This window comes from Megascapheus bottae, chromosome 25 (assembly GCF_031878675.1).
Source record: "Megascapheus bottae isolate mThoBot1 chromosome 25, mThoBot2.hap1, whole genome shotgun sequence".
NCBI lineage: Eukaryota > Metazoa > Chordata > Mammalia > Rodentia > Geomyidae > Megascapheus > Megascapheus bottae.
This window is the reverse complement of record NC_143533.1, coordinates 7,625,016-7,650,162: the sequence shown is the minus strand read 5'-3', so window position 1 is coordinate 7,650,162 and position 25,147 is coordinate 7,625,016. Positions and strand designations below refer to the sequence as shown.

General features: G+C 39.4%; 1 protein-coding gene across 8 annotated transcripts in view; it reads left to right on the top strand.

Annotated features, from left to right (window-relative positions):
- Window positions 1-25,147, top strand: part of Iqch (IQ motif containing H) — a 206,450-nt gene that overhangs the window by 18,985 nt on the left and 162,318 nt on the right. For 5 of the 8 annotated variants that reach the window (XM_090358132.1, XM_090358133.1, XM_090358129.1 and 2 more), the window contains exons 4-5: window positions 10,207-10,333; window positions 22,282-22,398. In XM_090358132.1, coding sequence (XP_090214258.1) covers window positions 10,207-10,333; window positions 22,282-22,398 — 244 coding nt within the window. Of the gene's footprint in view, window positions 1-2,385; window positions 2,463-10,206; window positions 10,334-22,281; window positions 22,399-25,147 lie in introns of those variants that run through there. The other 3 variants (XM_090358134.1, XM_090358130.1, XM_090358135.1) reach the window with 3 other exon arrangements.

The following is a 25,147-nucleotide window of genomic DNA, read 5'->3' as shown; positions in this document are numbered from 1 at the left end:
ATATTGTCTTATGAGGATCACTGTTGTATTAGTTTGCCTTTTGTCCTTTGTCTCACCACCACTTTGTTGTTCCCTTTCCCTTCCCTAATTCACATAAAGGTATATACAATACACCTAGTACCAAAATCAAATATAGTGACAACAGGAGATAAACCATAAAGGGAAAAAACAAAAGAAGAAAGAAATAACTTCACATAGTACATTTAAAACAACAACCACAAAGAAAAACCTCTTGTTTCCATATCTTGGAGTTCATTTTGCTCAGAATCATTTGATGACATTTCTATGGTAAGCTGAAAGGAATGTATTTTCTCCAGATATTTCTCCCTTTCTTTCAACACTCAGGATCCATATTTTTCCCATCTGTAACATAGTTCTGTCTTACTCCACAGCTGCCTTAAAACCAGGAAGCCTGATTTTCACCAAACACAGCTTTCCTTTTTAGCAAGTAGTACTCAGAGAAAATCTGGCCATTTTGTCTAGTAGAAACAGACACCAGTAGGTGTACAACGTGATCCTTGTTGCCAGCAATTATAAGATTTTCCCAGCTGTCATTCTGAAAACAGTGATAAGGATATTATCCAAAGTAGCATATTTTCTCCAAGCAACTCTATGTGTTTCAGTATTGTTTTCCAAATAGATTAGTCCCATTTTGGCAATGATTCTTCTTCTGTGGCTCCACATGGCTCTTCTTTTTCCTTTTGCTAGCTCTCCCAGGTTTTATTACTTGCGACATCTTCTCATACTGTTCTTAATTACCATGCTCTGCTTGTTGACCCTGGGAGGGGGACTTCCATCTGCACCATCAGAACTGCACAGAAAATCTTCATTGTATGCTCTGGAGTTGGTATTTGTAGGGAGGAAAAAAAAAAAACCAGAACAAAGTGAATAATAATGGAAGCTAGGAGGAAAGGGAGAGATTTCTGTTAAATGTTAAATAGAGATGAGAAGATTCATTGTCACAGATGTTAAATATAGATGAGAAGATTCATTGTCACCAATTTATTGAAGTACCTGGAGCCAGTCTATTCTGAATTGTTCCAGTACAGTACACAGAGCCTGGTATGAGTGAATGTAGCTGTATTTTGTGGTTGTGCAGGCAGGCTTAAGAAAATATCAACACATAAAGGACACATGGATATTCAGGGTTGGGTTTTTTCAGATTTTTGGGGGTAGATTTGAAACTGGAAAAAAGTAATTTTTAGTCAGAAAGATAGAGGAGATAAAAATAAGCTGTTTGCAGATACCACCCAAGAATGGCTAAAATCAAGTAATTGAAAAGAAACTTGATAAGTCAAAGGGCATCAGACTACACACAAAAACAGAAGTGGAAATAGTGAGAAAATGAGAGTGGGTGACTAGTAACTAATAAAATATAACTAAAAGACAAAAAGTTTAATGTTACTAGTAAACAAGTAAAACTCAAATTGAACAAAATATTTCTTCTTTACAAATAAGTAAAACACACCAGTGTTGATGAGTGGGAGATGGATATACTAGTATTTTTTATTTTGTGTTATTTATTAACATTTTTTGCCAGTCTCGGGCCTTGAACTCAGGGCCTGGGAACTGTCCTTGAGCTTTCTCAAGGCTACAGCTCAACCACTTTAGCCAAAGCATCATTTCTGGCTTTTTTCTATGTATGTGGTACCAAGGAATAAAACGAGGGTCTTTGTGCATGTTAGGCAAGCACTCCACCATTAGGTTAAACTCCTGGCCCATTTATTCACTTTTTAATTGTAAAGGTGATATACAGAGGAGTCACAATTACATGTCAGGACATGCATACATTTCTTTCTTTTTAAAAAATTGTGCTAAAAATTGTGCTTAAAATTTGCAACTAAATTTTTTTATAAGGTGTCTCATCTCCCCACTTCCCTTACTCCTCCTCTTCATGCACACTTTTATCTGAAAAACAAGAACAAGGGCAAGATTTTATAAAGTACCTGTGCCACTTGAAAGCCTTCTGTGCTTTTTCAAGGACATTCATATGCCAGAGTAACCATAAAGTATGAAGAAGTCATTAACCCTGCTCTAGTGCTCAATTTTGTGTGTGTGTGTGTGGGGGGGTGTCATGGGGCTTCAACTCTGGGCCTGGGTGCTGTCCCTGAGCTCTTCACCTCAAGGCTACCCCCTTACCACTGAGCCACAGCCCCACTTCCTGTTTTTCAGTGACTAATTGGAGATAAGAATCCCTTGGTCTTTAGTGCCCACACTGACTTTGAACTGCAATTCTCAGATCTCAGCCTCCTGAGTAGCTATGATTACAAGAGTGAGCCACCGCACCCAGCTAATCAAACACTTTTTGTCTCCAAACAGTTTTGCCAGTTACTTTTGCAGGCTTATTTAGGCCACAGGTGGATTATTCCTTCAAAACAGTCTCATCACTAGTGTGAGCTTTCCTAAAGAAGGAATCTATTGTTTTGGAGATGACTTAACACTTGCATCATTCAAAACTCAAGGTATGGATGGCCTGTGGCATTTTTTTTCTAATTACTTTCTTGTTGTTTTAGAGGTGTATACAGTCAGGTTGTATTTATATATGTCAGGTAATAAGTACATTTCCTTTCCCATAGAGTCATATATTCCCTCACTCTTGCCCATTCCCTCCATCCCATCTCCACACAGGAGTTGTATAATTCACTTCCATCACTGTCCAAGGTCCTCCACTGCTGTACTTTTCACCCCTTCTCTTCTGATTCTTTGTCTTACCCATACCCTCCCACAGCGTGTATGTGAGTACACCCTATATAAGGTAAAGAATAGAGTCATCAGGAAAAGGTTTTCCTATTTTAGAAGTTTATTTTAGTATGTAAATTATTTTATATACATATGAAGAGGCGCTTGACTATTGCACTTCTGTGTTTCTCTCCTAAGGCTATCCTCGTTTGCTCTCACTATATGTGAGTAACTAGAATCCTAAATAATTTGTCATATCCCAGTGCGTTTTAGATCTAGCTTCTGCATATCAGGGAAAATATATGTTTGTCACTCTAATCTTAGCTTGCCTCACTTAACATGATTTGTTTTAGTTCCATCCATTTCCCTGCAAATGACATTATTTTATTCTTTCTAATGGCTGTGTAAAATAATTATATATAGGTACCACATTTTCTGGATCCACTCATGTATTGCAAGGCTTCTGGGTTGTTTCCATAGTTTGGCTACTGTGGATAATGAGGTAAGAAACATGGATGTGCAGGTGTCTTTAACATGTCCTGGCTCATAATGCTCAGGGTAGATGCCCAGGAGTGGTATGGCTGGCTCAGAAGGAATATCAATGTTTAATGTTTGAGGGAACCTCCAGACAGCTTTCTAGAGTTGTACTTATTTACATTCCCACCAGCAGTGAAGTAGCGTTCCTTTTCCCCACATACCTGCCAGCATTTGTTGTTTGAATTCAAAATATTGACCAATCTAACTGGGGTAAGATGGAAATCTCAGGGTTGTTTTGATTTGCATTTCCTTTATGACCAGGGATGATGAGCATTTCCTCATGTTTCCCTCTTCTGAGAAGTCTCTTAGCTCCCTTGCCCATTTAGTAATTAGTGTATCAAGTTTGGATGGGGTTAGTTTCTTGAACTCCTTGTGTATTTTGGATATAAGCCCTTTGTGTGATATATTGCTGGTAAAGATCTTTTCCCAATTGGTTGGCCATATTTCTAGTTTGTATTCTGTGCAGAAACTTTTTATTTGAATGTAGTTAATCAGGTTTTCCTTCTTTTGTGAGTATAAGTTTGGTGTTTTTTTGTTGTTGTTGTTGTTGTTGTTGTTGTTTTTTGCCAGTCCTGGGCTTGAGCTCAGGGCCTGAGCACTGTCCTTGGACTTTCTCAAGGCTAGAGCTCTACCACTTGAGCCTCAGCACCACTTCCAGCTTTTTTCTATGTATGTGGTACCCAGGAATCGAACCCGGGTCTTCATGCATGGTAGGCAAGCACTTTAACCACTAGGCCAAACTCCCGGCCCTGTGAATATAAGTTTTGAAAGTAGTCCATTATAATCATTTTGATTTCTTGGGTATTTGTCATAATGTTCTTGTGGCATCTCTGATCTTATTGATTTGAATCGCCTCTCTTCTTTTTTTCATCAATTTTTCACAAGTGCTCCATCAATCCTTTTGATCTATCATGATTTCTTTAATTGTTCTGTGTGTGTGTGTGTGCGCATGCGTGCGTGCATGTGTCAGTTATTGGGCTTGAACTCTGGGCCTGGGTGCTGTCCTTGAGCTCAGCTTGTCTTCAGCTCAAGGCTACCAACTACCCCTTGAGCCACAGTGCCACTTGCAGTTTTCTGGTGGTTAATTGGAGATCCTCAGATCTCAGCGTCCTGAGTAGCTAGGATTACACGTGTGAGACACCTTGCCCAGCTCTTTAAGGGTTCGTTTGTCCTCCATCTCTTCTCACTGTCACTGGGGTCTTAAATTGTTGTGACTTTTGGATTTGGTTTGTTTTCTTGTTCATGAATCTTGTAATTTTTCATTGTTATTTACACGTCTGGGTCAGGGATTGTCAGAGCCTTCCTGAGCTTGGCCTGTTAGCTTGTCCTGGGCTAGTTCATAGTGTTTGGTTTAGCCCACACTGTGTCCCTGGACCAGCAAAGAGCTTGTGTGCATATTTGTCCCTGGACAAGCTCAAAGGAACTCAGGTCAGGTTTGGGCCTGGGAAGATTGGCTTCAGCCTCCAGGATATGCATGCACTTTGGAAAGGGTGGCTCCTATGGGTGCAGGAGTTTGTTTATACTTTGGGTCTGTATTGGTTCTCACGCCTCAGTTGGCCAGCGCATGGCTTCCAGCTTGAGCATGCACACGTTGTGGCTTAGGATGAGAAGCACTGTTAGTAGCTGGGCACTTAGACCTTCCTGCTGTGGGGGGCCTCTTGTATGTGTTCAGAAGGGGCTGGATCCCGCAGGTGAGTGCACTTTTGTTTGTGTTGTTTTCAGACAGGCCCAGTTTCTGATGCTTTCGTTGTCACTGAAGACTGTTTTTCTACATGCTCATCATTTTTTGAACATGAAATCTTGAACTGAGCTAACTATTAGATCAATACTGTGCAGGTTTATGTTTATCTGACTAAAAATTAGTGAGTTTCCCTTCCCCTAGCCAGGGCTGTGATAGATTCAGGGTCCTAGTGCCCACTCAGTATGAGTCCTGGTGGTCTCCTGCTGGAAGCCAGCAGGTGGGATGGGAGGAGTGAAGAAGGGCTCTGGCCTCTGTCCTCTTCAAGTGTGGTGCCTTTTCTTGGGGCAGGAGGGGTCTGGGCCAAGCTCTGATTCTGGAATTGGTTGTGGGCTGTCGGTGGCACTATGGGAACTCTCTGGGTCTGATTGTTAGGGTGCTTTGCCACTGGTCTCTGTGACTTTCTGCACTGTCTTGATCTGGTGCTGTGGGAGTTTTCTGCATCTGGATGCTGCAGTCCACTAATTGGTCCTGGAATCCAGGAAGCCATGGGGCCACTTTCAAAGCTGCTGGCATGGGATGGCAGAGGCATCTTCCTGATTTTCTGTTCTTATGTGTAGAGCTTATGAGTAGTTTCTTCAGACAGTTTTCTGACAACAACTTCCCTTTTCAACTGAAGGTGATTTTATTTCCCCTTTACTTTTGAAAGGTAATTCTGGATGTAAACTTACAGGTTGACAAATGTTTTCTTTCTACATCTTAAACATTTCAATCTATTCTCTTGCTTGCAGGGTTTTCCTAAAGAAGTCCCATTTAATTTTTAATCTGTTCTTCAGTTGTGATATTTTTATATAAAAAATTGGCTTCTTGGGCTAGGAGTTTGGCCTAGTGGGTAGAGTGCTTACCTAGCATGCACAAAGGCCTGGGTTCGATTCCTCCATACCACATATATAGAAAAAAGCCGGAAGTGGTGCCGTGGCTCAAGTGGTAGAGCTCTAGCCTTGAGAAAGTCCAAGGACAGTACTTAGGCCCTGAGCTCAAGCCCAGGACTGGCAAAAAAAATTGGCTTCTTGAAAGGATTTTTCTTTTTTTTGGTTTTTCCATAGGTTGAATATGATATGCCTATGTATCCTTTTTTGTATGTGTGTTTATCATGATTGATGGTTTCTGAGCTTTCTATGATTCTTATGTGTCTCATTAATTTTAGAAAATCTCAGATTTTTCCTTCAAATTGCTGCTGCTTTCTGCTTGTCCTCTTTTTTTCTTGTGTTTTCAGTATGTGTGTGTTACTCCCTTTTTAGTTTCTCAGGGGTCTTACATATTCTGCTCTGTTTTGTTTGTTCTTTTACTGTGTTTGCATTTCAGTACGGGGAGTTTTGGCCTTGACATTTATTCATGCTCACAGATTCTTCTACTGGCCTTTCCTGATAAGTTGATAAGCACTCTGCTTTTCTCACAAGGCTTTCCATTTCTACCATTTCCTTTTTGTCTTTCTTACAATGTAAGACTGTATGCTTTCATTACCAATCCATTCTTGTATATCATCTATTTTTTTCCAGTAGTAGCCCTCAATATAGTAATATAGCCATTTTAATTTCCTTACCTGGTAATTTTTAAGTAAATCTGATTCTGATACGTTCTTGGTTGCTGGAGACTGTTTCTTCTTGTTCACCATTTTTTTTAAAACATGAAATCTTGAACTGAGCTAACTAGACCAATATTGTGAAGATTTACATTTATTTGACTAAAAATTAGGCATTGTTTACTGTTTACCATAAATACAGAGGTCCCAAAGTTGTTTTACTCAGTTTTTTTAGATTTTGTCTTCTCTGTGGTCTTTAGGCTCCCCTAGAATTTCCTTACTTAAATACAGCCCGAACCTGCAGAGCTTTCAAATGTAATTGTCTATTACACTGGGGCTGTGTGGATGTGATGGTCTAAGGTATCAGGATGTACCTTCCCATGACTCTATCTCCATCTTTGTGAATCTTTGTCTTTGTGTTGTCACTCTCATAGCAACTCTCCCATCTTCCATCCAACCTTAAGTGAGAAAAGGGACTGAGGTTAATAAATTTCCATTCTCATATCAGATTAGACTTTGGTAAAATACTTTCCATTGAGAGCTGACCTTCATTACAGGAAAGCATATTCCTCCTAGAAACAAGAGAGAAGACTTCTTTCCTTTGATCTTCATAGAGAACATGGTAGAGCTTTTGGCCTAAGGTTTGCTCCTCCACAGGTTTTAACTCACAAGCGGTCTGCACCTAGCATTTTATCATTCAGACATTAATATCTCTTGCCAAGGCTGGAACCAGCAGTAGCTTCTGCTTTTAGGTTTTTGCCTCCTTGAGTTGTAATTCTTTTTTTTAAACATCAGTTGGTTGTACAAAGATGTTTTATTTAACATTTGTAGACACAATGCATCTTGATCTGAGTCACTTCTTCTCTGCATATACCTTCATCCAATTTTCAGGGCAGAATTTTGCCTTGTAACCTTGATTCTTTTATGAGAATCAGAGAGTTTTTTTTTAATTTTTTTGGTTTTAGTTTGTTTTTACTTTTTATTATTATAATAACAGGAGTGACAACATTCACACTCAGTGTTATAAGGTAAAATCTCAGATGTGACTCTGATAATGGGAAAACAGAGAAGCAACATTTTGAGAAGTCAAACTGGGAATCTTTATTGGAGAGCCAGGATCTGCAAGGTGGACTGTTCTCTCAAAGACCAGAAGCCCAGAACCAAGCTTACACAAAGCTTTTAAAGACATAAACCACATGCTTGGGGTAGAAGAACTGAAGCTCAACAAAAGCTGACCTTATATGGACATTCTCAGGCATAAGCTGAAACGGTATCAGCAGAAGTTTTCCACTTAGGGAAGATACATCTCAACCTTCCATAGAGGCTACTCAGAGACAGATGATTTAAGCCATTTAGGGAGGTAATCAAGGTAATCAAGCTTTCTTAAAGCTATGACATCTATATTTGTCTGAAGCAGGGTTCTCCCATTCACATTGAGCTAGATATCTGCTATGCTCTGAATGGCCTCTCTCATCTCTAGGCTTTTCAGCACTGAGTGGAAAGCTCCTTCCCCAGCAAGAGGCACCAGGATGGCTTCAAGAAATTATATAGATTCAGCCACCTTACTTCAATTACATGTTGGAATAAAATTTCTCCCTTTCCTTCCTTTTCTTTTCTTTTCTTTCTTTCTTCCTTCCTTCCTTCCTTCCTTCCTTCCTTCCTTCCTTCCTTCCTTCCTTCCTTCCTTCCTTTCTTTCTTTCTTTCTTTCTTTCTTTCTTTCTTTCTTTCTTTCTTTCTTTCTTTCTTTCTTTTCTGCTAGTCCTGGACCTTGAACACAGGGTCTGAGCACTGTCCTTGGGCTTTCTCAAGGCTAGCACTCTACCGCATGAGCCACAACACCATTTCTGGGTTTTCCTATTTATGTGGTATTGAGGAATCAAACCCAGGTCTTTGTGCATACTAGGCAAGCACTCTACCACCAGGCCAAACTCCCAGCCCCCAAATTTCTTTTTAATACTGATTTTACAAGCTGAGAACTGGTGGCTCATGCCTGTAATCTTAGCTACTTTGGTAGGCTGACATCTGAGTATGTTACTTCGAAGCCAGCCCAAGCTTGTGGTCTGAAGCTAGTCCAGGGAGACAAAACGAAGAGACTTTTATCTTCAATAACCAGCAAAAAAATTAAAAGTGGAGCTGTAGATCTAGTGGTAGAGTACCATTTTGATACTAAAAAGCCAAATGAGAATGTGAGGCCCTTAGTTTAAGCCCCAGTTCCAGCACACATATAGATAAAATATAATAATAATGATTTTGCAAAAGTGAACATCATAGTACAGTCAAGGTATTGAGTTATAGTGGTGGTTAATTTGATTTATCTCAATTATGTTGGCTGTGTTAAAGAAAATGAACCTTTTTTTTTTTTAATTGGTCTATTGTGGGGCTTGAAGTCTGGTTCTGGGCACTGTACCTGAACTCTTCAGCTCAAGGCTAGTGCTCTACTACTTGAGCCACAGTACCACTTCTGGTTTTCTGGTGGTTGATTGGAGATAAGAGTCTCATGGACTTTTATGCCTGGGCTGGCTTTGAACCGTGATCCTCAGATCTCAGCCTCCAGAGTAGCTAGGATTACAGGTATGAACCACTAGCACCCGGCGACCCTATTTTTAAGTTAAAACTTTAGGATATAATGATGCACATATACTTATCTTTATGAGTTTGCTTTGCATTTCTCTCTCATAGAACTGTCCAGTATTTGGTAGGAAAAACCTTCCATAATCTTTGATCTTTAAATGCTTTTCATTATTAAAATAGCAAAACTGTAAATAATAAAAACATTGTATTCTTAGAGTCTACTACTTGAAATATATATGCATGTACATTAAATATGTGTGTATGTATTATAACAAAAATTTAAAAAATTCTATTTTTAGGGTCCTGTGTGTGTGTGTGTATGTGTGTGTGTGTGTGTGTGTGTGTGTGTGTGATTTGAGCCATAGTGCCACTACTGGCTTTTTAGGGGATAATTGAAAATAAGTCTCATAGATTTCCTTGCCTAGGCAGGCTTAGAACTTAGCTCTCAGCCTCCTGAATAGCTAGGATTATATGTCATCCTGTAATTTGGTTTTATTAAACAAAACACGGCCTTATATGTTTTCTTCTACCAAGAATTTTTTTGTAGTATGGGAAGTTGCACAATTATTGGTTACCTATACTGGGACAGAGATAGAACTTTTCATTTATATTATTATGGTCTTTATCAGACTTGGAAGTTCTCATACTTCATTCCACAAATACAGTTTCTTTTTCCTTCTTTCCTTCCTTCCTTCCTTCCTTTCTTCCTTCCTTCCTTCTTTTCTCTCTCTCTCTCTCTCTCTCTCTCTCTCTCTCTCTCTCTCTCTCTCTCTCTCTCTCTCTCTCTCTTTCTTTCTTTCTTGCCAGTCCTGGGGCTTGAACTCAGGACCTGGGCACTGTCCTTGGGCTTTCTCAAGGCTAGCACTCTACCTCTTGAGCCACAGCACCACTTTTGGCTTTTTCTGTGTATGTGGTACCAAGGAATGGAACCCAGGGTTTTGTGCATGCTAGGCAAGCATTCTACCACTAGGCCATACTCTTGGCCCCCACAAGTTCAGTTTTATTGTAGTTATAAACACTAAGATTGTTCTCATTTAATCACCCACAGTATACTTCCTGTAGAATGTAATTTTCACTGGGAAGCATTGTTTCAAAAATCACAATTTGAGAAGCTTTCTAGATAACAAGTTTGATTTTAATTTATCTTGTTTTATTTAGTTTAGTTCCAAATGTTCTCGACCAGAAATCGTTTACTTTCCCTATGGAATCTGATGGTAAACTTTGGCAACCCCATTCCCAGCGACCTCGGCGTAGTCCATTTGCACCTGTTCCTCCAAAATCAAAGGTAGGAGCCCATGGAGACTGAAGGAAGTTGATGATTACTAGGCACCAGGAGGAAGGGAGATGAGGGAGTGGCTTCCCTGGTATGAAGCTTCTTTGGGGGTGGTGATGAACATGTTTCACAATTGTATCGTAGGAATAATTATACAGCTCTATGGATATACTAAATACCTTTTCATTGTATATTTCAAAAAAGATGAAATTATCATGCAGGAATTATGACTTGATAAAACTAAAAAACATTTAAAGAGTCCAAATGGGATGTTGGCTTTGTGTTCAAAGTTGGAAAGCATGATGAATGTATAAATGTTTCTTCAATTTCATATTATTGTTTTTTCAGATCTATTCATGGCACAGTTTCTATCCAAAAAAAGACAGAGAACTTTCTCTCAAAAGCAAAACAAGCCAGGTGAAGTGGCTCATGCTGTAATCCTAGCTACTCAGGAGGCTCAGATCCAAGGATCAAGGTTCAAATCCAGCCCAGGCAGGAAAGTCCATGAGACTCTTGTCTCCAATTAACCACCAGAAAACTGGAAGTGGTGCTGTAGCTTAAGTGGTAGAGTGCTAGCCTTGAGCTGAAGAGCTCAGGACAGTGCCCAGGCCCAGAGTTCAAGCCCCATGACCGACAGAAAAAAAATCAAAACATAATACCTTTAACGGCACACATGCTTTCTGACTTGGCATCCACTGGGCGTTCTGTCAATATCATTCCTGTTCTTTCCTTGTCTTAGCTTAACTACTTTAGCAGAAGACCACAGGCTACTCAGCCTGGACAACAGAAACCTATTTCTCAGAGTTCTAGTTTAAAGATTAAAGAGTCCAAAATTAAAAAGTCTAGTTTAAAGATTTAAACAGTCCAAGATTAAAGTGCTGACAAGATCTAGTATCCTATGAAGGCACACTTGCTGGTTTTCCTGTTCTAATCCCAGTCATGAGAGCTTCACCTTTACCACCATGCCCTGTCCTGACACTTCCACAATGGAACTTACTATTTCAATGTTTCACCAAGGTGTGGTGGATACACATCTGCAATCCCAACACTTGGGTGGCTGAGGCAGGAGGATCTCAAGAATTTTGGAGTGGGGAGGGTTGGGGTGTGGACACAAACATTTAGTTCATATAATTCTCTGACTCCTCCCAGAGTAACAGTAACTCACTTCTTTTGGGTCCCAGATATTGTCATTGTTTTGGAAATACGAACTTATTTGTTTTGTTCAAGGCTAGTGCTCTACCACTTGAGCCACAGCACCATTTCCAGCTTTTTCTGTGTATTTGGTACCAGGAATTGAACCCAGGGCTTTGTGTGTGCTAGGTGAGCACTCTACCACTAGGCTATGCTCCTGGCCCAAATACCAATCTTTTTTAACCTTGAGAACAATCTCAGAAGATGTTATTATTGTTATCTTCAATTCAGGCTACTTTTAAGAAGAAAAGAGGATACTATTAATAATTATTTCCTTTAGAACAACTTCCCGTAGGCTACCAAAAATTTCTTCATCTACAGATTATTCAATTATTCAGTGAATCAATTACCTACTGGCCTCAGGCACTATCCTAAGCATTAGAAAACTTATCCTCAGAATATGAGGGAGACAAACAAACAGATGATTTTTATGGGTCATCAGAAGCAATCCTTTTGTGAGTCAAGGCCAGGAGGTCTTTGTGATTAATTTGGAGACTACAAGAGAGCAAGAGGATTTCTTATAACTCAGTGATTCAACTTGGGACCCAAGTGCTTGTGACACCATTCTCTGAGATGGGGATATAGGAGGAGATGTAGCTTTTCAGTGTTGTGCCTGAGCTACCTGTTGAGCCTCCAAGAAATGACAAATAGTAGCTGGGTGTACCTGCAGACAGTGCACCTGAAGACATTATCTGAGAATGGCTGTATATTTCCCTGGGTGACATTTAGGGGTTCAAGATAGAGAATATAAGACCTCTCAAAGAGAGACAGGGAAGGAGAGAGGAAGCTGGGGGTGGGGGAAAAGAGAGAGAGAGAGAGAGAGAGAGAGAGAGAGAGAGAGAGAGAGAGAGAGAGAGAGAGAGAGAGAGAGAGAGAGAGAGAGGGAGGGAGGGAGGGAGGGAGGGAGGGAGGGAGAGAGAGAGGGAGAGAGGGAGAGAGGGAGAGAGGGAGACAGAGAGAGAGAGAGGAGAGAGAGAGAGAGACAGACAGAGACAGAGAAACAGAGACAGAGAGACAGAGAGAGAGACAGACAGAGAGAGAGGGCGCACCAAGTTAAAGTGATTGGACTGCTGCCTTGGAATCTTTATAAATTATAGTCAGAATCAATTAATGAAGGGTTTTAGGTTAAAAGTGTATTAAATGAGCCAGGTGCGAATGACTTATACCTGTAGACTAGCTATTCAGAGGACTGAGCTCCAGAAGAACAAACTTTGAAGCCAGTCTCCAAAATGACCAGCAAAAGCAGGGCTTGAGGCATGGTTCAGTCAGTAGAGTACCAGCCATGATCAAGAGAGCTGAGCAAGGGGATGAGGCCCTGAGTTCAAGCTACTGTGTTGGCAAAAAATTTAAAATGTGATGTACACAAGATATTTTCTATCACAAAATTTGAGTCTGAACTTATAAATTCAGAGTTTAAGGGTTCTTCCAATTCACTTTTGGATGTTTGACCTTATACCTGGCATCATCCAGCAAACCTTACTACAACTCTGATGTGTGAGGCTGAATATTTTGGTCTCTAATTTATAAAAGAATTATGTGACAAGGGAATAAATGGAGTTTCTTTTCATTGGCTCATAATTTCATATTTTCCTTAACTGATGAATTTCCCTAGAGTTAAACACCTCTTAAAATCAGGGGAAGAAGGGGCTGGGAGTTTGGTCTAGTGGTAGAGTGCTTACCTAGCATGCATGAAGACCCTGATTCGATTCCTTGGTGTACACAGAAAAAAGCCAGAAGTGGTAGAACTCTAGCCTTGACAAAGTCCAAGGACAGTGCTCAGGCCTTGAGCTCAAGCCCAGGACAGGCAAAAAAAAAAAAAAAAATCAGGGGAAGGCTTCTATCAGAAAATTGCTTAGTAACTGATTGGCCTTATGGGTTACTGGTGTCAGGTCTGTGTGACTTGGGAAATCTCAGAGATGATTCTACCATTTACAGTAGTTTTTGTCTTATGACTATGTCCAAATGTAGTGTGTGTGTGTGTGTGTGTGTGTGTGTGTGTGTGTCTGTGTCTGTGTGTCTGTGTCTGTGTGTCTGTGTCTAATGCATTGTGTTAGTCCTAGGGCTTAAACTCAGGGCCTGGGTGTTATCCTTTAGAATTTTTGCTCAAGGCTTTACCATGTGAGCCACAACTCTTCTTCCAGCTTATTTAGTGATTAACTCTGACAAGTTTTGTTGCTATGTCTGGCTTTGAACCATAATTTTCAGACATCTTCCTTCTGAGTAGCTAGGATTATGACCCTGAGCCACTGGCATCTGGCTTTCCCATAGTTTTAAAAAACAGAAACAAACTACTACATTGAGTCACAGCTCCACTTCCCATTTTCTGGTGGTTAATTGGAGATAAGAGTCTTACAGATTTTCCTGCCCTGCTTGCTTCCAACTCCTATCCTCAGATCTCAGCCTCCTAAGTAGCTAGAATTACAAGTGTGAGCCACCAGCACATAGCCTTAACTTGGTAGTTTTATTTCTAAAACAGACTATTTGACTTATTCTCTAACCTGTACCTAGATAGTTTGTAGCCTTTTGGAGGGGGCAGGCAGCAAGGAGATGAGCTGGTACTCAGATTTGAACTTAGGGTCCCACAACATTGATTAGCTTTTTTTTCTTTAATATATTTTTATTATAATTCATAGAGTGGTTACATTATATTCCCCAGATAGAAGGTGCATTACTTCACAAACATTGCTATCCCTTCTCATGTTTTTGTCCCCATTTCCTCCCCCCACCCCCTTCCCTCATTTTGCTTTCCCCCCTTCCCTATCCTATTTCAAATAACTAAATAAGCATATATACTGTTAAGGGGAGCAGGGAGTGTTAAGGGGAGCAGGGACTGGTGCCATCCAGAATGCCTAAGAGTTCCCCCACCCCATTGTGGAAGGTCGACAATGGTACAACCCAGCCACCTTGACCTCCCCACCCCCCCAATGAGGAGGGATATCTGGTACAGCCCAGCCACCTTTGCCCTTCTAGGGAGGAGCAACCTTGACCTTTTCCCCACCCCCCATGAGGAGGGATATCTGCTTGGGTGGGGGTGGGCCTGCTTTGTGTGGAGACCCTCCCAATTTGTGCACCAACTCCAACTAAGGTGATAGGTAAATTCAAACACTGGGCTGTAACCCTATTGGCTACCTGCATGTGGCCAGAGCTGGCAATGGTCCCTCTGTGTATGTAACTATCCCATTGGCCACCTATGTGGCCAGGTTCGACTGTGTGGGTTTTGCCCTTAAAAACCCAGCATGAGAGCCGCTCGGGGTCACAGTGTCAGCTCCCGAGTCTGCACTGTGTCCCTGGCCGGTCAGTTCACCATCTGCTTCCCCAGTAAATTCACCTTTTTATATGAGACTGTCACTGTGTGGTGGACTCTGGTGGGACGTGGAATCCCCACTTGGAGGGCTGTGGAATCCCCTCCTCTTGACCCCATAACATATACAATATATCAGATAACAAGGTAAAATGCTGTAACAATATGAGATAACCAAGGGACAACAAAAATCGCACATTATATGGCTCTTGTTTCCATATTCTGGAGGTCCTTTCATTTAGCCTCATCCTGTATGGTCTTATGTATCTAGGTTTTGCTCTATTGTAAATCTGTGCTAGTAGAGTCCAAGATTTATACTAATTATAACAAATGAGGGAAACCATTGAGCCTATGTTCCTTCACTTAATAGGATTTTTTTCTGAGTCTTTCCATTTCCTTACAAATGGGGCGATGTCGTTCTTTCTGACGGCAGCATAGAATTCCATTATGTATAAATACCACATCTTGTTGATCCACTCATCAACTGAGGGGCATCTGGGTTGGTTCCATATCTTTGCTATGGTAAATAGTGCTGCAGTGAACATCGTTGTGCTAGTGGATTTAGTATGTCCTTGTTTCTGGATGATTGGGTAAATGCCAAGTAGTGGAATTGCTGGGTCATAGGGGAGCTCTATGTTTAGTCTTTTGAGGAAACACCATACTGTTTTCCATAGAGTTTGAACGAGTTTGCACTCCCACCAGCAGGGTAGTAGTGATCCCTCCTGTCCATATCCCCACCAGCTTGATTAGCTTTTTCTGCTAAAGGCTGGTGTCCCACCACTGAAGCCACACCACTACTTTGGAGTTTGGTTAGTTAAAGGGAGATTAAGAGTCAGGAACTTTTCTGCCTGGGCTGGCTTTGAATCTCAATTATTAGACCTCATCCTCCTGAGTAGTTAGATTACAGGTGAGAGCCATTAGCACCTAGCAAATTCCTTTCATTCACATTGAAAGACAAGAAAGAAAAATCAGATGCCTTCTACCTCCAACCAGCCCTTTAACAACCTGCCTCTGAATTTCATATATACACAAAAGGGCTAGAATCTGTCTCACTTAAACAACATTCATTCAGCATTCAGTGAAGCTCCTTACCACGGCCAATTCTACCAGTCTTTGTATGTCTACGTTTACCTTCTATGTCTCCTTGCTGTCTTAATGACAGGAACATTTCCCCCTTCCTCTGAGAGTCCACTCCCTCCTCCCTCCTTCCCTTCCCTTTCCCACTTTTAGCAATGGTGTATTTTAAGAACACTTTACAGCTCCACCTATTTTTGAGTAGAAGTTAGGAGTGTACTGATGCTGATCTGAAAGCCTTTCTCTACTCAGATCAATAATCTACACGCTCTCTGAATATTACAAGATGACAATGAGTGGGAAATGGAGGAGGAAGAAGAAAGGATATAAAGTTTCACCAGTTAAACGTTTTCTTGCAATGAGTAGATGAGGGAGAATGAAGTTATTTTTGTTTCTTTTCATCTTTATAAAATGTTAAGTAATACAACTTCAGCAGGACTTATTTGAGCTGCAGTTCAGAAACTTTTCCCCTGCAAACCATGTATTTGCAAACATATATAAATTTACACAATCTCACAACAACTAGTAGAGATTAAAAGGGGGAAACTCCTAGTATATTAGTTTGCAGTATTTTAAAGGAAAATACATATTAAGGCTAATACTTCTACAGTTGGTCCCTGTCATTAATTATCTATCTGTCTCTGTTTCTGTCTCTCTCCCCTTTTCTCTGTCATTCCCACATCTTGGTCCTCTCTCTCTCTCTCTCTCTCTCTCTCTCTCTCTCTCTCTCTCTCTCTCTCTCTCTCTCTCTCTCTCTCTCTCTCTCCAGTCTCTTCTCCCTCCTCTCTCCTCTTCCCAGTCTCTTCTCCCTACCCTCCCTCTCTTTCTCCCTCTCCCCCCCCCTTCCCCCACCATGCTAGTAGTGGGGCTTGAATTCAGGGCATGGGTGCCATCCCTTAGTTTTTTTGCTCAAGGCTGGCACTCAACCATTTGAACCACAGCTCTACTTCCAGCTTTTTGGTGGCTTGTTAGAGATGAGTCTCACCATTTATCCTGCCTGGTCTAGCTGTGAACTAGGATTTTCTAATCTCAGTTTGTTAGAATTACAGACACGAGCCTTTGGTGCCTGGCTCCATTATTCTTATCCCATTATCTTAAAGCACTAATGGCTGTGTGTGTGTGTGTGTGTGTGTGTGTGTGTGTGTGTGTGTGTGTGTGTGTGTTTATTGGCTGAGCCCTTTCATTCCTTCAGGAATGTGAGCTGTCTTGTTCCCCCTACCCTTAGCAGACTCTAAGTACTGAGTGAACCAGTGAATGAATGAATGTGGGGGAGTTGAAAAGTGGAGAGGGTTTTCAAGGCCTCTTTGGGAAGGTTGTGCCTGATGGCAATCAGGCATCAGGACAGGTGTGCCCAGAAGAGTGAAGAGCAGAGAAGGCATCCCCAGATGACACAGCAGCCTCACTCACAGGGACAGGAGTGTGCTCATTTAGCCTAGAAATGTCAGGAGGAAGTGGCAGGAGAGGAGACTAGAAAAGACAGGGTTAGATCATGCCCACTGTGGGAAACTTGCAGGATTAAAAAGGTTGGAAACATGTTCCCATCAGTGCTCAGAGGGAGGAGCTCATGGAAGAGGATGGACTGGTGACAACTCATGCAGTGATGGTTTGGAAACAGATTAATTTTATATCCAGAAAGAATAAAAAGCAGGAAAATTAAAAAAGCAAGAGCCAGTGGCTCATGCCTATAATCCTAGCTATTACAGAGGCTGAGATCTGAGGATCACTGTTTGAGGCCAGCTAGGGCAGGAAAGTCCATGAGACTCTTCCCCCCAATTAATCACAAAAAAAGCTGGAAGTGGTGCCCTGTGACTTAAGTGGTAGAGCACTAGCCTTGAGCAAAAGAGCTCAGGGACAGCACCCAGGCCCTGATTCAAGCCCCTAGGACCCCCCCCCCCCCGCCCAAAGTTTGGCAACTATTAAAGTGAACATTAAGTTTATTTAAAAATGAAAGCAAAGCTGTAAAAGGAAAGTAGAGAACTCTACTCCATTTTGACAGGATGCTCAAAGAGGAGTCCAGAGGAATCCTCCCCCAGCATCTCCTCCCAGCTGTGGGCTCATTGCACGGATGACCCGGCTCTTCTCATTGGTTGAGCAGTCACTCAGAGCATTATGGGAAGAATAAGTATTTGAGTGGGAATTTACAAGACTATGGGAAGAAGCAGCAATTGAGCTGGAGCCTGAGGCACTAGGAGAACAAGAAGCGCCATGTTGGGGCACATGGTATTTGCCGCATGTTGTGTCTGCTACTTTAAATCTCTGTGTTTCTAACAGTTTCCTTTTCTCACTCTCATGGAAAATACCCAAGAACAGTTTTAAAGGAGAAAGGTGTACTCTGGCTCATGGTTTCAGTCCATGGTTGACTGGCCCCATGGTTTCTGTTTGGGATGGAAAAGAACATCACAGCAGATGAAGTGAAACAATGAGAAGCCAGATGCTGGTGGGCCACACCAGCTACTCAGAAGACTCAGTTTGAGGATCACAGCTTAAAGCCAGCTCAGGCAGAAAGGTCCCTGAAACTCTTAGCTTCAATTACCCACCAAAAAGCCAAAACTAGAAGCATGGCTCAAGTGGAAGTGCTACCCTTGAGCAAACAAAGCTAAGCAAGACTTGAGGCCCTGAATTCAAGCCCCAGGATTGGCACAAAAAAGAAAAAGAAAATATATCTCATGATCTTAGCAACCACTACTGCTGTTTACTTAAAGACATTATTTCATTAAGGATTGTAAGGCAGTGATTTTAGAATTCTGACTTTCTTTTAGCTTTGAAGAACTTTTCCTTAGTGTACTTTTGGCATGCATATAAAATTTTTAAGGAAAAGTAGGATAAATGCTTGATTCTTTTGCATGTCAATTTTCAGATTACTTTATCAGTTTTATCAGTAGGTTTTTGAATGAAGGAGAAATTTTAAGAAGGTGTAATTTTTATATTTATAGTATTTCAAGCCATTGCAATTATTTTTATCCCTTTCAAGTGTTCCTTGAATAGTATTTTATAATTTATAATGCACTAGACATATATTAGCCATGGAACCTCACAGGTAATCCTGTGAAGTCTGTTTATAAGTTAGAAATGACATGGAGCTACAACTTGATGTATATTGTTCTTACATTACAGACAACAATGACGACTAAATTATTTTCTTACCTGAGATTGAGATTTAATGGCAGACATCTTTTATCAGTGGGAAGATGATATTAAGCAATATCCACTTTGAAAGACATTCCTTGTAGCAAATACTATGGAGAATAATGCTATTCTGATAATCCTGTAACTTAGTAACTTTGTTTGTGAAGCATTTCAATTTTGATTACTCTGTTTTCGAGCTATTGCTCAGATGTGTGTGGTTTTTATGGTCTGTCGGTGTCTGGGGATCTGGTATTACATACTGCCTAGTGTTTTTAATTCAGAACTTCTTCCTAAAGAAACCTCCGTCTCTTATATTCCAACCCTAGCTTTAATAGCATAAGCTATTTCTCTCTTATATGGCTTTGTGGGCATAGTAATAAAATAAATACCACAAAATCACTGATGAGATGAAAATTGAGCTCCCTGCTTCTGTGCAGCCATGTAGGTAAAACAGTAATTGGCTCTGATAATAACTTTTGTTCTTACAAACCAAAGTCTAAATGAGAGTCACATTTGATATATCTGCTTGTAATTACTATCAAGAGAAGAGAAAACAAAGTTTAGATTGTTCAGTTTCTCCAGATAAATGAAATAGATGGCTGTCTTTCCTTGTCCAATGTGTGAAAATTTTCTGGAATTATTTCTGATATTTATCGTACTGCTGGTTAAAAAAAAGATCATCTCCCATTGGATGCTTTTCTGCTTAATGAAATAACCAATTTCCTTTGGGGTTTTTAAACCTATAATTGTTTTTTTCCTTAAAAAATACTTTTATTGTAGTGGCTCTGTGGCTCAAGGGTTAGAGCACTAGCCTTGAGCTGAAGGGCTCAGGGACAGTGCCCAGGACCAGAGTTCAAGTCCCAAGATCGACACAAAAAAGTTTTTTAAAAAATACCTTTATTGCCTGGCCTGTATGGCTCAGGCCTGTGATCCTAGCTACTTAAGAAGCTGAGATCTGAGGATTATGGCTCAAGACCAGAAGGGCAGAAAAGTCTGTCAGACTCTTTATTACCAATTAACCACCAAAAGCTAGAAGTAGAGCTGTAGCCCAAGTGGTAGAGCATCAGGCTTGAGAAAAAAAAAACAAAACCTAAAGGATAGTACCCAGGTCCTGAGTTCAAGCCCTAGTACCAGCACATGTACACAAAAATATCTTTATTGCCAGACCTGATAATACAGGATATTCTTGCAGGTATTTTCTTAATATCCTTGCTAATGGCTTTCTAGCTCATAAGACAAAATTAGGTTCTGAATCTATTTGGTGGTGACTGTCAGTGAAGACATTTCATGTGCTAATGCTGTCTAAATGTAAGTGCTTTTGGGTAGTTTTCTATGCCAGCATTAAACCCACAGGTTATGTAAATACTCTGCCATTGCACTACACCACGAATGAGCCCAATATATTCTCAAAGAGAAGTTAAACTACACGCATTATATATTATTATTTTGATATACATATGTATATATTAGGATGTTAGTAATTAGCAAATATGTGAATAGGATGTGAATACTGTTTAAGGAGTTTTCTCATTGTCTGAGATATGTCAGCCATAAAGAATCAATATTGGTACCTATTGTTTCTGTTTGATTTCTATTGATGTGCTGATCTACTTGCAGAATAAATGTGCCAGTGTCACAGAAAGGTAAAAATTGGCAGAAGCAACCCAATTTGAATACCAGTTCTAACAATGATTCTGCTTTGAATCATTTCCTCCCTGTACCAGATCACCAAGTCACTGATCCCTGAATTACAAAGTTCTAACAAAGCTGATCTATGATAAATGAAGCTATTACCATCAACATGATTCAGAATATGCATTAAAGAAATCCCTAATTAAAGAAACCACATCCAGTCAATATAATACATATTAACAATTTCCTGATCCTTGGTAGAACAGAAATTATACTGCGAGTTTAATTAAGAAGGAAAAAAATATGTTCAGGTATTCATTTCAATAAAAAGAGGCACTCCACTTCCCTGCAAAAGGGGCTGAAATAGTGCTATCTGTAAGTGTGGTTCAGCCTCCATAAGAAACCCTTAGTAAGTAGGAACTACATTACCTCTAACTCATTGTAGGTTCCTCAAGGAGAATGTTACCAGACTCGTTTTGTTTGCAACTTGTGTCCCTTCCTTTCTTCTTAGCTGAAGAAAGATGACAGTTGAGAGCAGGTATTTGGAGATTCAGTTATTAAAACACTATTTAAAAATAGAAGGAAGAGCGACATAAGTCATGAAAGGTTGTATGTACATTCAGGAGCTGGTGGCTCATGTCTGTAATCTTAGCTGTTCAGCAGGCTGAGGATTTGTGATTCAAAACCAGCCTGGGCAGGAAAATCTATGAGACACTTATCTACAATTAGCCAACAAAAGTTAGAAGTAGATCTGTGGCTTAAGTAGTAGAGCACCAACCTTGAAGAACAATGCCCAGGCCCTCAGTTCAACCTGTAGTGTGTTGCACCCATGTGTTTGAAACACACAAAGCAGTCATACCAGTATATTTGTTTCTTTGTGTTAAACACTGAACTCACATAAATGAATTTTATTACAACTAAATTAAAAAGCAGTCCATTTTTTCTGCATCTGTATTTCTTAGTCTGTATTTAAATAGGCGATAAAAGTATAGACCAATCTCCTAAAAAGAAAGATGCATTATATTCATAAATTGATACGTTGAATTAAAACTCCTCTGTAAAAAAAAATAAATTAAAAATTACAAGTTATTTTTGAGGGCGTTTCCTTTATTTTTGTTTCTAAGAAGAATACAAATTATTTTTGCAGCTGGCATAATTCTCTACAAAGGAGTAAATAAATTTGTTATGATAAATATATCAGGTCCAGACTGAGATTTACCTGTTAAATTTCCCTGAGAAGTGGCCACATTAACAGACCGAGGGAGCCCTCTACCTGTGTAGTTGGAGTATAGATTTCATAGACAAGGTCTTTGACCTGGAAAGCTAAAAAATAAGTGGAGATCAGGTATTATTCTTCTTTGCCCACCTTTGTTGGCTTCTAGGATTATTTTTGGGAAAATAAGTGATGCTTGAACATTTATCTGTGGATGCAATAGGGTACATAGGGGAAAATTGACAGAAAGTTCCCTTTCTTAAAGAACTGATTAGTAACCTAAAAGATCCAAATAAATTTTTTTTTCTAGTGAGAATTAAAAATCATTATTTTCAAAGAACTTTATGTTCTTATGAGGAGACAAAGGGTTAGAAAGCATTTCTGTTCCTCTGGCATGAAAGTTTCATCGTTTCTTTGTTTCAGAGAAAGATAGGCTTGAATATGAAAATCATGAAGAATCCTGAAAACATCTACCACAGAGCTGCCGTGAATGCAAACTATGGAGTCAGTTTGCCACGTATTAACAAGAGAAAAGTCTGTGTAAGTAATCAGTTGTTTAAATGAGGTCTTAATTTTTTTTTTCAGAATTAAAAGTCATTTCCTTAGTAGTAGAAGAGGGAATGTAGATTATAAGGCTGTGATCCTTTGTCCTTGGAATTTTTTTTAATGAAATGGAGTGGTTTTCATTCTGTCTATAATTAGTAATGGTGAAAAAAATGTAAACATTTTTTTTCAAAACTCTATTGGTAGCTCATTCAGATTTCTCTATTTTTGGTTGATAATTCTAAATCATCTAGAGCTGTAATTTTTACAGAGAGGGAAATAATTTTACAGAGAAGAAACAAAAATGAGTGAGTAGAGGCATTTTAAATATTGTAGATCCTGAGATATAGAATATATTAAAATAAATATGATACAGAATATATAAATAATCTAAGGCTACAATTTTTATAAAGGAAATAGCAACAAGAAAAAAGAATGAGTAGAGACATCTTAAATATTCTGTATCTTGGTTATAGGAGGTTAGAAAAACCCAAAGAAACAGCAGAATAGTGTATCCACCACTTTAAATGGTGGATACTAAATAATAAGCAAATGTTTAAGAATATTATTCTCAATTGGAAGGAAGCAGAGAGCAGTCTTTTATGTCAGGAAAATAATACGAGGGAAAGTAATCAAATATGGATTTGTGTGACCAGGATCTCAGGGTATTTAAGGGCTTTTGACACTGGCTTGTTGTTAAATTGTCCCGAAGCAAAGACTCTGTGCATTGTGAGGTTTTCTTCACAGCAGTGCTTCATTTAAAAGGAGAAATACTTTGAGATCATTTCAGCATTAAAATGATAAGCAAGGTGCAATCTATACATTTAAAAATACACTTATCATCTGTGGCATCTCTCAAAAGCATGTGTCTACTGTAATGAAATTAACACTAAAAGTCAAATGAGCTTTAGGATTAAATCTAAAGGCCATTTCTAACTTGCCTAATTATTTCAGATTGATCTTCCCATTTTCTCCCGTAGAGAGTTTCACCTCCTTTATTCCATTCTTGTAACCTAAAAATATATTTTTCCTTATATGTGTTTTATATAATTCTAGCAGGTTTATAGTAGCAGTATTTTATCATAGCAATACATTCATAGCCTAAGAAATAGCCAGAAAGTTAGATCTTTTTATTCTTGCTGAAACTTTATTTAAAATGTCCATGTGAATAATGCGAGTGAGTTTTTATCTGTTTCCCATGAGCCCCAAAGCCTTTGAAATAAAAATATTTCTCTGGCTATATAGACAGAAGCAGATTTCTCTTTTGTTGTGATTGGTTTTCTCCTTGATTTAGAAATTAATATTGACTTAGCTGATACAGTGCCAGGGCTTTGCAGCCCTGGGCAACTGCTATATTTCCTGAAAACTTTTCTTGATGAGTATTGGAGTCTTTAAACACTTACCTCAAGAGGTAGTAAAAATCATGTTTGCTTATGATCAAGGTATGATTTAGAGTTAAATAAGGAACTCAAAATTATACCCAAAATTCAGGGCAGAATCTTAGATTTGGTAGATAGATAAATAGGGATATCAATATCTACATATCTGTTTATCTATATAGAATATATATTTAAATAATTTCCAAATAGAATGAGTATTGTGGATATTGTACTCTGGTATTTTAAACAAAGAGGACTGAGTAGGTACTTTGCCATGTATGACATATAGAAACATATCCATTTATCTTTATTATAATAAATACTTTTTGAAACAAATCAACTCACTAAAAATCCACACTGTATGCTTCATTTTATTTGTCCAATTATCCATTCATTTATTTTTATGTTATTTTTATTTTAACATTAACAAAGTTTAGTTAAAAGCGAGGGGAAAATCATGAAAGAAAGTAGTGAGACTCTCTATCTGGAGAGAGGCCCCAAGGAGGAGTCCCTACCTGAGCATAAAATATGAGTGTATTTTGCTTAGACTTCTTTCCCACCAATCATAGAGTTGGTTTTTATCATTATTTGTTAATCCATACATGTGACAATAAGAGTGTTTTCATTTTGGATTTATGAAACGGAAGCCTCGTTAAACAAGTCCTTTGAGGCAAGTGTTGGGGTATTTGATTTTAAAACAATCTTGTAGAGCATTTGGAAGTAAATACAACTGTGATTTACCACTTACAAAAATACTTTTGTAAAGCACTTATGTGGACTGAAGCAATGTGTCCAGTGTGGTGATATATAGTTAATTAGGAAAACAGCATTGAGGCAAATCGTCTTTTAAATGGTCTCTAAATGCTCAAAGGGGATTAGTGTTATCTGGCTGCCGAGGGCTAAGCATTTCCTCAGTTCTTAGAAAACTTGTCAAAAACCCTGTAAATAATCGTAGGCATTTTTAGCCTAGCAAATTCAGATACATATCCAAGAGACAGGGTGAGCTCTCTGATTCTGGTGGTATTTTCTCTATCTGATGATCAAGTTCATCACCCTGACCAGCAGCTGAGGGAGAGTTTGTGTATTGGTAACAAACATACTCCCTAGCCACTTCCAGCTCATACAGTGGTATTGACAATTTCTCAGAGTGTCATTTTATGTGACTCTGCTAGATAAGATCAATTCATAAGAAGCCATGAAAGTAAAATTCACTAATGATTTTCTAAATATCTTAAATCTGTCCATTTAAAAAACCCAAATGACCTTCTAACATGCTTGCAGGCATGAGGAGACAAGCAAAAATTCAGGTGCAGTTAACAATTAGCAATTGAGTTCCACTTAAGATTTCCCAATGCAGAAATTCTAAG